Genomic DNA, 13,861 nt, shown 5'->3' on the forward strand with positions numbered 1-13,861 from the left:
CCCTCTACACCAACATTCCACACAAAGATGGACTACAAGCCGTCAGGAACAGTATCCCCGATAATGTCACAGCAAACCTGGTGGCTGAACTTTGTGACTTTGTCCAAACCCATAACTATTTCACATTTGGGGACAATGTATACCTTCAAATCAGCAGCACTGCTATGGGTACCCGCATGGCCCCACAGTATGCCAACATTTTTATGGCTGACTTAGAACAACGCTTCCTCAGCTCTCGTCCCCTAATGCCCCTACTCTACTTGCGCTACATTGATGACATCTTCGTCATCTGGACCCATGGAAAAGAAGCCCTTGAGGAATTCCTCCATGATTTCAACAATTTCCATCCCACCATCAACCTCAGCCTGGACCAGTCCACACAAGAGATCCACTTCCTGGACACTATGGTGCTAATAAGCGATGGTCACATGAACACCACCCTATACTGGAAACCTACTGACCACTATTCCTACCTACATGCCTCCAGCTTTCACCCATATCACACCACACGATACAACTGCATTTGCTCCAATCCCTCAGACAGAGACAAACACCTACAAGATCTCTATCAAGCATTCTTACAACTACAATACCCACCTGCTGAAGTGAAGAAACAGATTGACAGAGCCAGAAGAGTACCAGAAGTCACCTACTACAGGACAGGCCCAACAAAGAAAATAACAGAACGCCACTAGCCATCACCTTCAGCCTCCAACTAAAACCTCTCCAACGCATTGTCAAGGATCTACAACCTATCCTGAAGGACGACCCATCACTCTCACAGATCTTGGGAGACAGGCCAGTCCTTGCTTACAGACAGCTCCCCAACCTGAAGCAAATACTCACCAGCAACCACACACCACACAACAGAACCACTAACCCAGAAACCTATCCTTGCAACAAAGCCCGTTGCCAACTGTGTCCACATATCTATTCAGGGGACACCATCATAGAGTCTAATCACATCAGCCACACTATCAGAGGCTCGTTCACCTGCATATCTACCAATGTGATATATGCCATCATGTGCCAGCAATGCCCCCCTGCCATGTACATTGGTCAAACTGGACAGTCTCTACATAAAAGAATAAATGGACACAAATCAGATGTCAAGAATTATAACATTCGAACACCAGTCGGAGAACACTTCAGTCTCTCTGGTCACTTGATTACAGACCTAAAAGTGGCAATTCTTCAACAAAAAGACTTCAAAAACAGACTCCAACGAGAGACTGCTGAATTGGAATTCATTTGCAAACTGGATACAATTAATTTAGGCTTGAATAGAGACTGGAAGTGGAGGGGTCATTACACAAAGTAAAGCTATTTCCCCATGTTTATTTCCCCCACCCCCCAGTGTTCCTCAGACGTTCTTGTCAACTGCTGGAAATGGCCCACCTTGATTATCACTACAAAAGCCCCCCCCCCCCCCCCCGCCCCGTTCTCCTGCTGGTAATAGCTCATCTTAAGTGATCACTCTCCTTACAGTGTGTATGGTAACACCCATTGTTTCATGTTCTCTGTGTATATAAATCTCCCCACTGTATTTTCCCCTGAATGCATCCGATGAAGTGAGCTGTAGCTCACAAAAGCTTATGCTCCAATAAATTTGTTAGTCTCTAAGGTGCCACAAGTACTCCTTTTCTTTTTGTGAATACAGACTAACACGGCTGCTACTCTGAAACCTGTCAGTGTGTATAATGTTGATAGCCCATTCATGGCCAAAATGGGTCCTTGGCACCTCCTTTCCCATAGCTGCTGTGGCCAAGTGCCCTGTGCATGCCGAGTGAAGAGTCTGGCATCTGGGAGTCTTGCCTATGGAGTGGGAAGTGTACAGAATTCATTGAACTTTTGATATCAAATGAAGAAATCTCCCTTTTGGGAGACTCACGATCCCCACTCCCCCCATTCCTCCTTCTTTGGAAATGGGATCTGATTTTTTTTACCCACCCTCCACCGTTTTTCCCTCGTGCTGTCGCTCAGTTTGGATTTCTCCGAGTTGACGTGTTGCCTTTTAATAACAGTCAGCCTTGATGAGTTAATTAAAACATGGCAGCCTTTTCATGAAGCTGTTTTTATGCAGTTATTTCTGTTTGCAGGGAGCAGTTGGTCCTGCTGGGCTAAGAGGAGAGCATGGTCAAGAAGGCCCCATGGTAAGTCTGCATGGATATATCTTTCCATGCCCCAGCTCATTATGGGTGAGGGTGGGAGTGGAGAGGCTTTGGGCATGGTGAATTCTTTATGCCATATTGCTCCAATTCGTAACCTGAACTGGTACATTGCATTGGAGTGAATAATGAGGGAAATCCACTGGGTCTTTCCCTTAGCTCCATTTTTCTTTCTGGAGCCCTGCTGCTACCAATGGAGAACACCGTAGACCGTTTGAGATCCTGCCCAATGCACAAATGAGACAAAGCCAAGCTAGCTTTCTTTCCCTGTGTGCGTTGGTACATTGTAGAATCATATGCATTTATCTGCACATGTGGCTGGGCCTCTGCCCTGTTAGGAAATGGGCCAGCTATAAGATTGGAAAGTGAGAGCTCTGCACGCAGCAGCCCCCACATAATACTGCTGCAACATCATAGTCCCCATGCTGGACATATAGGGAATGCTTGTGTGTGCAATGGGGAAGCTCCCCCTACTAGAGTAACACTGTTGCGAAAGCTAAGCCCTAGGTAGATTTCTGGGGAAACCTGGAGTCTTGAGTCCTGGGGTACTCCACCCTGATTGGGAGGGGCTTAACGCCTCATGTGTTCTTTTCAGCAGGAAAGACTAAGGCCAGGTCATTCTCAGTGCCTTCCCTACACTGCTATATACTTAAAAGCAGCTCTCCATGGCTTTCCTATATACCACCGATCTGCCAGAATAGCTCTTGCTGCTGACTTGCTTGAAGCCTGCTTGCAGCCCCCTCACACACTTGTAGTCTTTCACCAATTCACACAGCCAGAGCTCTTTATGCTCCCTGCTTAGTAGTAGGGTTGGGGTGCAATCGTTGACCATGCTGGGGCCGTGTCTCAGTGTGGGGGATTCCCATAAGGCTTTTGCTTCTGATATTGACATCCCTTAAGAGCCAATCTAATGATGGCCTAGAAGATAATCTTCCATGGAGTTACTGAGGACTTAAAAGGGAAACTGAGGTGAGGGGTCCACTTGCAGGGCTGTCCTGGGGCCACAAGGGGGTGCTTAGGAGGAGGCCTCTCCCTTTCACCTTGCCATGGGATCACCAGCAGTGACATTCTGCAAATGAGGCTGGTGTTTCCCATGAAGTTCAGACGCTTAATTTTCTGGCAAATACCTTTCACCCGGGGAGGTTTTGAAGGCCTGTGTGGATTTTTGTGTGTGTGTTTTTTTTAGAGTTGCATTGAATGTTTTTCTGTCTCTTTCAGGGGTTGATTGGAATGCCAGGTTCAAAGGGACGCCCAGGAGACCAGGTAAGTCACTTGGCCTTAGGGTAACCAGATAGCAAGTGTGAAAAATCGAGATGGGGGTGGTAATAGGCGCCTGCATAAGAAAAAGCCCTGAATATCAGGACTGTCCCTGTAAAATTGGGACATCTGATCACCTTACTTGGCCTGCATAATGGAATTAGCCTCAATGGCTCTGGTCCCGATATGGCTTTCCTACGTTGCTTTGGGGGTTTGATATACTGTGGACTTGCTGGAAGCCTGATCCCTGGTATCAGAGTTCATACTGAAAGCTACGTATGGTCCTTTGGGAAGAAAAATAGAGAGCCACTCTTATACTCCCTTGACATCCTCTGAGTTTTGGGAGCTTTCTGAAGAGACAGAAGGGCCTCTGCCTTCTAAATCCTTGTCTTCAGTAGAAAGAAAAGGTGTGTTCTTACCACATGGTAACTAACATGAGGTAGAATCCTAGTGAATCAGAACCATGGGGTTAGAAGAGTCCGCAAGGGTCATCTCGTCTAGCCCCCTGCTGAGATGCAGAATTTGTTGTGTCTAAACCATCCAAAGACAAAGCATTTATAGTTGTCACACAAGATCGTTAACCTGTGGTAAGACCATACCTTTTTTCCTTGTTTAGACACATCCTAATTATCGGGAGTTGGATTGTTAAAGATCCCTGAAACATTATCTCCTATCAGGAAGAACAGTGGTACTTTTCATTCCCCTTGCATCTGAGTGTCTCAGAGCTCTCCACAAATGTTCAGACATTTGGCCTCCCTTCTGTATACTCCTCCTCCCCCATTTGAGATATAACCCCCATTTTACAGATGGGGAAACTTCCGTACAGTTCAGCCCAGGTCACACGCAGTGAAACTGTAACAGAGCTGGGAGTAAAACCCAACTCTCCTGCTTCCTCTTCCTGAACTTTATGCTATGTGGACAGATGGCCTTGGGGTTAGTTAGGAAGGATGTTGGAAGTTGGAGCAAGTAAGTCTCTGGATAGAGTTTAACTAGTACTTTAGTCAGCAGGGTGCAAGACCGCATGTTTGCTGCTCTTGGATGTGGTCTTGGGATCTTTCGGCATACACGAACCAGGGGTAGGCTGTACAGCACTGAGGGGCAATGCACTGACCTGTTACCTTTTGGAGTTCTGATTTCTGGTCCTTCCCTACAGAGGGTCACAGCTCAAAGCAGATTGAGTGGTCTCCTCTTAGCTCCTGCTGTACATCACAAAAGGTCCGTCAGCAATCAACGTAGCCGGCGCACACTGCTTGAAACAATAGTAGCAGGACTTGCTGCGTGTCAGCGTTGAGCTTTGTGTGTGGAAGGTTTCCGAGTATCTGCCCATGTCATGCCTCTGCCAAGTCAGAGATAATGGGCTGTCATGTTTTATAAGCACCAAAATCCCAAATTAAGAAGTGTGCGTTTGAGCTGGGGTGGGGGGAGTAGGGGCCGGGATCCCAATATAAAGCAGAAGGGAAGTTACTTTATTTGTTAATCGCAGTGCAGGTGGTCCTTCCTTCTGCCCCAAACAACTAATATTTTCATCAACTCCAAACTGTAGGAGGTCTACTGTTGACCTCCTTGCCATACACTCCTCTTCCACCATTTTACAGGGGCGCTAAAGCTACCTGCAGGGGTCTAAAGTTCCCGGAGTATCTGGCATGTAGGATCACATTGCAGCTTTCTGGTCTGGGTAGAAAGGGACTTTCCTTTTAGCTGTGGAAAGATCATCAAGAATGAACTTTTGAGCAAAACCGGCGAAAGCTTCCTCTCCGATGCTGAATGCGGATCGCTGTGCTCCTCAGCCATGGAGAACATCACAGTTTGGTCTCCTGAGAAGTTGCACTCTTAACGTGTGCTGTTATTACAGGGTGGCGAAGGCACAGATGGAGTGAAAGGGGACATGGGAACCAAAGGAGACAAGGTACAGTACACCCAGTGGCTGGCATTCAGAGGCATTCATACTAATTTCTGTAGTTTTCCCATTCCTCCCTGCTGTTTAAATGTGGTCATGTAGTCTCAGAGCATGTCTGAGCTGGTTGTATTGTACTAATAATTAGACTGAGTTCTCTCCTGGCACTTGAAGAATAAACAATTAGAATCACTAGGGACCTTTATTCTAGCACCCTTCTCAACAGGGCAAGTCTCTGCTCCTTGTACACAGCAGCCTCACTAAGGGGAGGTTTGTATAAAGAAGATCCCGCCATGCCAGGAAAGTTACTCTAGCGGTCACCTGCTGAAATTCTGGACCCCTTTTTTAAACATTCTTATTGGTAGCATTGCCAATGCCAAGTGATCGAAATTCATGAGTCAGGCCCCCCAAAATCATGAGATCAGCTAAAAATCTTGATTTGTTTGTTTGTTTGTTTGTTCATTTGTTCGTTTAACGTTGGGTTCTTTTTATTTGACTTCTGGTTCATGAGCCTTTAGGAGTCAGTGTTTTAAGCTTTTCTCCATGGGTATGAGTGCTAGATGCTTACTTCCCCTCCCCCCACCCCCTGGTTTTCTTATTAAATGGAAGCTGATATTCTCGTGTAATCACATGACTCCAAAAGCTGGGGCTTTTAGCCCCAATATTGTGAGACTTCTTATAAAATCATGAGCGTTGGCAACGCTGCATAGAGAGCTAAATTAGCCGTGCCCCCATCTGGGAGCCCAGGCCCTCAGCAATGGGGTTAGTGTGGTTCCCTTTGCAATAGAGGGTGGGCCACACAGAATGCCCTTCCCACTACAGAGCTAAGCTTTTCTAGGAGCCCCCTGAATGGCAGAATGGAGTGGGTGGGGCATAAGAAGGACAGGGAGGGGCCAGAAGATCTGCGGTTGCCCAGGTACTCCTGTCCTTCATCCCACTCCAACACACAGTGTCCTCGGCACTGCAGCTCGGGTCTGGGAGGATTCCTCCCACCGTTGCTCTCCTGTGCATCTGCCCGGCCTAGCTAGTCCCCTCTGGTATTGGATTCAGTTCTCATCAGGGGTTCAGTGTTTAATAAGAGGCTTGATAGCAGGGGAAGTTTCCCTGGCAAAGACATGGCTGCAGGGAAAGGCAAGCTCTAAGACGAGTGTCATAAGAGAGAACCTCTTGCTCTGCCAGTGCAATCAGGTATTCCTGGCCACTGTCTTCTGAGCTCCTTGCTGCAGGAGGGGTTCTTGCTCCCAGCTGGATGTAGAACATGCACCAGGTTCTCCAGCCCTTTGTACATCTCCTCTTTGCACGGAGCGATTTGCATTTAGTGGCATGGAAGCACATCACGAGTCAGAATAAGGGTTATGGAAGCTAAAGTAATAATGGCAAAAACCGCCCCTGAGCTGGGCCCAGAGAAAACCGGTCGCTCTGTCAAACAAGGGGCCAAACACGCAGAGGATGAGATGAGGGGGAAATTGCCCAAATGGCCAAAGATGAACCTGACTCAAATAGAAAAGATTCTGCCCTGACTGAGCCTGGAAGACCAGGCCCGAGAGGGGCTCTGGCAGAGCCCAGGCAGGGGAATTCCATAAATCCAGTTATCAAGGTATTTACATGGCCCCATCACCAGAGTGTCAACACCTCACAGTCACTAATGGAATGGGGTTTACTTCCTGTGGGATCTGGCAGCCTGATTCCCGTGTACAGGTGGGGAGCTGAGGCCTGGGGTCAATTGATTTGCCAAAGGTCACACAGGGAACTCTGTGGCTGAGGTGGGATTTGAAGTCAGGTCCCTTGAATCCCAGTCCAGCACCATATCCATTAGAATGCCCTTCGTGCCCCAGAATCGATCTGTGACCTGAAAATGTCCTGTCCTGGACCCCATCCACATGGGATTGTTGGTGGGAAGGAAGGGACCACCTGGCTGACCTCAGCTGGCTTGGAAGGACAGAGGAGGGGATTGGTCACTCAGATATCTGGGACCTGATATATTCTCCCTTAGGCCCTTGAAAACAGAGGATTCCCCCACTCCTAATTTCATGGTTAATTGATGCTTTGCCTGCAAAGCAGAGGCCTTGCTGTAAAAGCAATGGGCTATGTGTTTGCTCTAGTGTCCTGTATGTAGAGAGCAGGTTTCATGAGATTCTGGGGGGGTCTATCTTGAAAGAGAATTAACTGGGGAACCGAGCACTGCACCCCAGAACAGAGGTGCTAGAACGAGGGGTGATGGTATGCCCCCTGGATTGAAGTTGTTTCCATTATATAGAGTTTACAGTTTGGTTCAATGGCTCTTAGCATCCTCACTATTCAAATTGTTCCAGTGCCCCCAGAATAGCATCTCACACAGATCAAACAGAGAATACTAAGAACATAAGAACGGCCATACTGTGTCAGACCAAAGGGCCATCTAGGCCAGTATCCTGCCGTCTCATACTGGCTAATGCCAGATTCCGCAAAGGGAATGAACAGAGCAGGTAATCATGAAGTGATCCATCCCATCACCCCTTCTCAGCTTCTGGCAAACAGAGGCTAGGGACACCATCCCTGCCCATCCTGGCTAATAGCCGTAGATGGACCTCTCCTCCATGAATTTATCTAGTTCCTTTTTGAACCCTGTTCTGGTCTTGGCCTTCACAACATCCTCTGGTAAGGCGTTCCACTGACTGTGCGTTGTGTGGAAAAAACACTTCCTTTCGTTTGTTTTAAACCTGCTGCCTATTCATTTCATTGGGTGACCCCTAGTTCTTGTGTTATGAGAAGGAGCAAATAACACTTCCTTATTTACTTTCTCCGCACCTTTCGTGATTTTATAGACCTCTAACATATCCCCCCTTCGTCGTCTTTTTACCAAACTGAAAAGTCCCAGTCTTCCTAATCTCTCCTCATACGTAAGCTGCTCCATGCCACTAATCGTTTTCTTGCCCTTTTCTGAACCTTTTCCAATTCCAATATAATATACTGCTCTGGAGAAACCTGGCTTTGGTGCTTCAGTTACCCAGTTTCCACCTGTTAGGCCTTCCAGATGTTAAGCCTTGGAACCACCTCCCATGTAGCAGGGCAGCTGGAGAGAGTGGTACAGACACGGCAGGATAGCGCAGTAAGTTATGGGGAGGTTTGTGGCTGCTCATCTGGTTTAACTAATGGCCTGTCTACACTAGAGCACTGAACTGCTGCAAGGTTAAACTGAGCTGCAAAGTGTTCCTAGCCCCATTCGTTCCTGCATGTCTAGACGCATTTCCCTGCATCTGACCCCTGTTCACCATATTTCCAGGCCTGGCTCAGGTGTGTAGGTTGCAGCCTACAACACGGTCAGGGCCTTTTCATGATTTATTCATGAACTGTGGGCAAAGTGTGTGTGTGTGTGTGAGAGAGAGAGAGAATATCTCAGCCCTTTTTAAAATGAAAATAAGCACAAATAATTCTTCCCTTTCCCCTTCAACCCAGTTACTGGCCCAACACTAAGTTTTGGGCCCTCGTCTGGATACGTCTCTCTGCCAGGGATGCTCTAGGCAAGTGTCCAGAAAGGGAGGCGACCCCATCAGAAGGAGGGAGATCACCCCATCCTTACTTTCACTTTAGTGGCAGAATTTCAACAAGGATTTCTTAGGAGCTGATGTCACTAGATGAAAATTTCAGCTGGAGCGCCCGATTGCTCTGTTCTCCTCACACCTTAGGCAGCTCTTTTTAATCTGAAAAGGATGTTATTTTTGGTGAGAGAGGCTGGTCCAGTGGCTAGGAGTTGGGCAATCTGGGTGCAGTTCCCTGCTCCTCCACAGACTTCCCTGTGTGACCTTGGGCAAGTCACTTAGTCTCTCTGTACCTCAATTCCTTCTCTGTACAGTGGGAATAACCACATGACCCTGCTGCACAGGGGTGTTCCGGGAATAAATACATTGAACAGTGTGAGGTGCTCAGATAACACAGTAATTGGGGCCATATACATATCATAGACAGGCGTGTCCTGCTCAGCCCCAAATCTTGGAGCACTCTGATGAGGTGGAGAGGCATGTCTTGTTTGGGCTTCACCCCACTGGTCATGGTAAGGAGACCGGATAGGGCGTGGTGTTTCTGAGGAAGACGTTGTCCGGTGGTGTTGACTCTGAATCAGAGGTGGGGGTGAGCTTTCAAATTCAGAACTGGGTGGGAATAACAGTTCAGGGTTATTTGGATCCTGGGATTTGGTTGAGGTCTATCTAATTTCCCAGGGCCTGGGCTAGAAGGGACTTGCCAGGAATAAAACATGGAGGGTGGTTGTGGCTGCAGAACAAGCTGGATAACAAGAGCCATGTTCTGGTGACCTTGATCATGGTGTGGTCTGAAGGGGAGACCACATCAGAGAAAGGGCATTTAGGGTTAATTAAGGCTGTTTCCTTTTCCCCTTCCATTCTGCCATGAATGCAGCATGATGAGATTGAAGAGACCCAAGGATAAAAGAAGACTGACTATCCAGAGGGGGAGCAAGGAAATGGCTGTCCTGCAGTGTTAGGAGCTGAGATAGTCACACTAGTTGCTTATTACAAAGACCTCGTCCATTTTCATCTCGGTTCATGCCAGTGAAAGGGCAGCAAGAGGTGCAGCCAGGCCCTCCATGATGTATTTATGTCTTATTGTTTCCAGGGAGAATGTGGGCCACAGGGGATGAAAGGGCCCCCAGGAGTTCGAGGTCAAATGGGTCTGCAGGGGTTTCCTGGACCCAGAGGGCTGACTGGACGCCAAGGACCTGACGTAAGGATTCTTTGCTTCTCCAGACACTGGTTACACACCGTGTTGCAAAGCGGCTGGAGCGCGACATGCAAGAGAAAATATCTTTTAAGTGGTGTCCCCTCCCCACCTTGAAACATACCCGGGAGAGCTGGGCATGGTGCCTGGCTGCTTGGTCAGTGGCTAACGTGCTACACTTCTCATCCATTTACCCTTCCCCATCCTGCAGCTCAGCTGAGAGTATATTGTGCTTTCTCTCTTAGCATTGATTTTCTGGGAGAAGCGGAATTCTTTGGCTGCAATTTATCAGCAGTTCTATGCACTAGTGGTCGAACAATGTGGACAGCAGGTTGATATCAATTGTCCAAACCTGGGCCCTAAGGTACGGCACTGAAATAGCATTTGAGATTCAGTGCATCTTCCTCCAGGGCAATCAGCGGGCGTGGTACTGGTGTGAATTATAGGCACCAAGCAGGTCTCTGATTCCACCAAGCAGGTCCGATTTCCCAAGCAGCAGGTGAAGAATTGCTCTAGAGGCAGGTGTGTACTTAGGAATCTCATCCCAGCTCTCACTATGCTGAGCCATTGTCCTGTCTTGGTGCAAGCAGGTTGCTGAACATGCTTTCCGCGTCTCAGCGGAAAGGACCCAGACTGGAATCATTGCCATGCCTTGGATCCAAATGCTTTAGCTTCCCCATTTCCCCACTCCTTTCTCTTGACTGACTGTCTGTAACCCTTGATCCTATCCCACAGTCTATGGTCTTGCTGGGAATCTCAGCTGCCTTCCTCCTCGCCTCTCTCTCTCCCACTGGATGAAACCCTTGCATTCTGCCCTGCCCAGACTCACTTGTAGCTGACTCTTCCTGAGACAGCTGGTGCAAATATTTCCATGCACTACAGTTCAGAACATTGCATCTCTCCAACTGACCCAACCTGTTCCTCTTGGCAAGCCGTGGTCATGAAAAGCCAATGATGCACAAGCTCCCTCTACTGGTGAAGCGCCATGTGCTTTAAAAACATGTGTACTCTGTCTGTTTGTTGCCATTTTCATGTTGTCCGACTAATGTAAATGTCACTTTCCATAGTGAATGATAAATCTCATCTGCCCTAAGCTGCCTACCCTAGAAGAAATGCTGAGGAGGGTTTATTAACTGTCTCCCTCACTATCGTTACTATCTAACTGCTGTGAGAAGTTGAACGTATATCCTATTATTTCTCTCTAATCAAGTTACATCTTACTGGGGAGAAACTTAAAATGAGAAACTAAGGGGTACACATGCCCAAATAGAGATCCTACCTTGCCCATAAACCCTGCAAAGAGATACTTAATCCATTGGCAGCGTGCACTCAGTATAAGATAATGGGCCAGGTAGAAACTAAGGGCCAAATTCTCAGCAGGTGTAAATTGTCACAGCTCCACGGGACTTGACATCAGTGGAGCTGGGCCAGTTTACACTAGCAGAGATTTGATCCTAATTGCCCTGGAATTTTCCCATTGCTGTCTATGTAGCTGATTCTAAATTAGACAATTGAGCACTGCCAACACAGCTTGGTGCAAAATTGTGATCAAAGGCAGGAGCGCAATAGATTTCCAATGTGTTTTTTGCAGGGAAATTGCCCTTAATATCCGTGGGGGGTTCTCACTGGCTGTTTCTCCAGATCACACCTGCTTGCCACCTTACACGTATTTTGAGATTGTGCAGTTTGCAGATTGTTCTTTCTAACTGCCAGCCCTTCAAACTGAAGCTGAGATCAGAGGGGCAGCCGCGTTAGTCTGTATCAGCAAAAAGATGAGTCCTTGTGGCACCTGAGAGACTAACACATTTATTTGGGCATAAACTTGGGGGGTAGAACCCGCTTCATCAGATGCATGGAGTGGAAAATACAGTAGGCAGGTATAAATATACAGCACATGAAAAGATGGGAGTTGCCTTACCAAGTGGGAGGTCAGTGCTAATGAGGCTGATTCAATTAGGGTGGATGTGTCCCATTTCCAACAGTTGACTGCAGAACTGGAATTAATTTGCAAATCTGACACCATCAAATTAGGCCTGAATAAAGACTGGGAGTGGCTGGGTCACTACAAAAAATAATTTTCCCTCTGTTCGCAAAAAGAAAAGGAGTACTTGTGGCACCTTAGAGACTAACCAATTTATTTGAGCATGAGCTTTCGTGAGCTACAGCTCACTTCATCGGATGCATACCGTGGAAACTGCAGCAGACTTTATATACACACAGAGAATATGAAACAATACCTCCTCCCACCCCACTGTCCTGCTGGTAATAGCTTATCTAAAGTGATCATCAAGTTGGGCCATTTCCAGCACAAATCCAGGTTTTCTCACCCTCCACCCCCCCACACAAATTCACTCTCCTGCTGGTGATAGCCCATCCAAAGTGACAACTCTTTACACAATGTGCATGATAATCAAGTTGGGCCATTTCCTGCACAAATCCAGGTTCTCTCACCCCCTCACCCCCCCTCCCAAAAACCACACACACAAACTCACTCTCCTGCTGGTAATAGCTCATCCAAACTGACCACTCTCCAAGTTTAAATCCAAGTTAAACCAGAACATCCGGGGGGGGGGGGTAGGAAAAAACAAGGGGAAATAGGCTACCTTGCATAATGACTTAGCCACTCCCAGTCTCTATTTAAGCCTAAATTAATAGTATCCAATTTGCAAATGAATTCCAAGTCAGCAGTTTCTCGCTGGATTCTGGATTTGAAGTTTTTTTGTTTTAAGATAGCATGCCTTCATGTCTGTGATTGCGTGACCAGAGAGATTGAAGTGTTCTCCGACTGGTTTATGAATGTTATCATTCTTGACATCTGATTTGTGTCCATTTATTCTTTTACGTAGAGACTGTCCAGTTTGACCAATGTAAATGGCAGAGGGGCATTGCTGGCACATGATGGCATATATCACATTGGTGGATGTGCAGGTGAACGAGCCTCTGATAGTGTGGCTGATGTTATTAGGCCCTGTGATGGTGTCCCCTGAATAGATATGTGGGCACAATTGGCAACGGGCTTTGTTGCAAGGATAAGTTCCTGGGTTAGTGGTTCTGTTGTGTGGTATGTGGTTGTTGGTGAGTATTTGCTTCAGGTTGCGGGGCTGTCTGTAGGCAAGGACTGGCCTGTCTCCCAAGATTTGTGAGAGTGTTGGGTCATCCTTTAGGATAGGTTGTAGATCCTTAATAATGCGTTGGAGGGGTTTTAGTTAGGGGCTGAAGGTGACGGCTAGTGGCGTTCTGTTATTTTCTTTGTTAGGCCTGTCCTGTAGTAGGTAACTTCTGGGAACTCTTCTGGCTCTATCAATCTGTTTCTTTACTTCTGCAGGTGGGTATTGTAGTTGTAAGAAAGCTTGACAGAGATCTTGTAGGTGTTTGTCTCTGTCTGAGGGGTTGGAGCAAATGCGGTTGTATCGCAGAGCTTGGCTGTAGACGATGGATCGTGTGGTGTGGTCAGGGTGAAAGCTGGAGGCATGCAGGTAGGAATAGCGGTCAGTAGGTTTCCGGTATAGGGTGGTGTTTATGTGACTGTTGTTTATTAGCACTGTAGTGTCCAGGAAGTGGATCTCTTGTGTGGACTGGACCAGGCTGAGGTTGGTGGTGGGATGGAAATTGTTGAAACCATGGTGGAATTCCTCAAGGGCTTCTTTTCCATGGGTCCAGATGATGAAGATGTCATCAATATAGCGCAAGTAGAGTAGGGGCTTTAGGGGACGAGAGCTGAGGAAGCGTTGTTCTAAATCAGCCATAAAAATGTTGGCATACTGTGGGGCCATGCTCTGTTGATACTCACTGCTTCTTGTCAACTGTTGGGAATGAGCCACATCCACCATGA

General features: G+C 47.4%; 1 protein-coding gene across 1 annotated transcript in view; it reads left to right on the forward strand.

Moving 5' to 3' along the window:
• LOC140899299 (uncharacterized) overlaps window positions 1–13,861 on the forward strand; it is a 259,724-nt gene that overhangs the window by 184,448 nt on the left and 61,415 nt on the right. Inside the window, exons 23-26 of the mRNA XM_073314570.2 lie at window positions 2,100–2,153; window positions 3,387–3,431; window positions 5,278–5,331; window positions 9,928–10,035. Coding sequence (XP_073170671.2) covers window positions 2,100–2,153; window positions 3,387–3,431; window positions 5,278–5,331; window positions 9,928–10,035 — 261 coding nt within the window. The remainder of the gene's footprint in view (window positions 1–2,099; window positions 2,154–3,386; window positions 3,432–5,277; window positions 5,332–9,927; window positions 10,036–13,861) is intronic.

This window comes from Lepidochelys kempii, chromosome 16 (genome assembly GCF_965140285.1).
Source record: "Lepidochelys kempii isolate rLepKem1 chromosome 16, rLepKem1.hap1, whole genome shotgun sequence".
Lineage (NCBI taxonomy): Eukaryota > Metazoa > Chordata > Testudines > Cheloniidae > Lepidochelys > Lepidochelys kempii.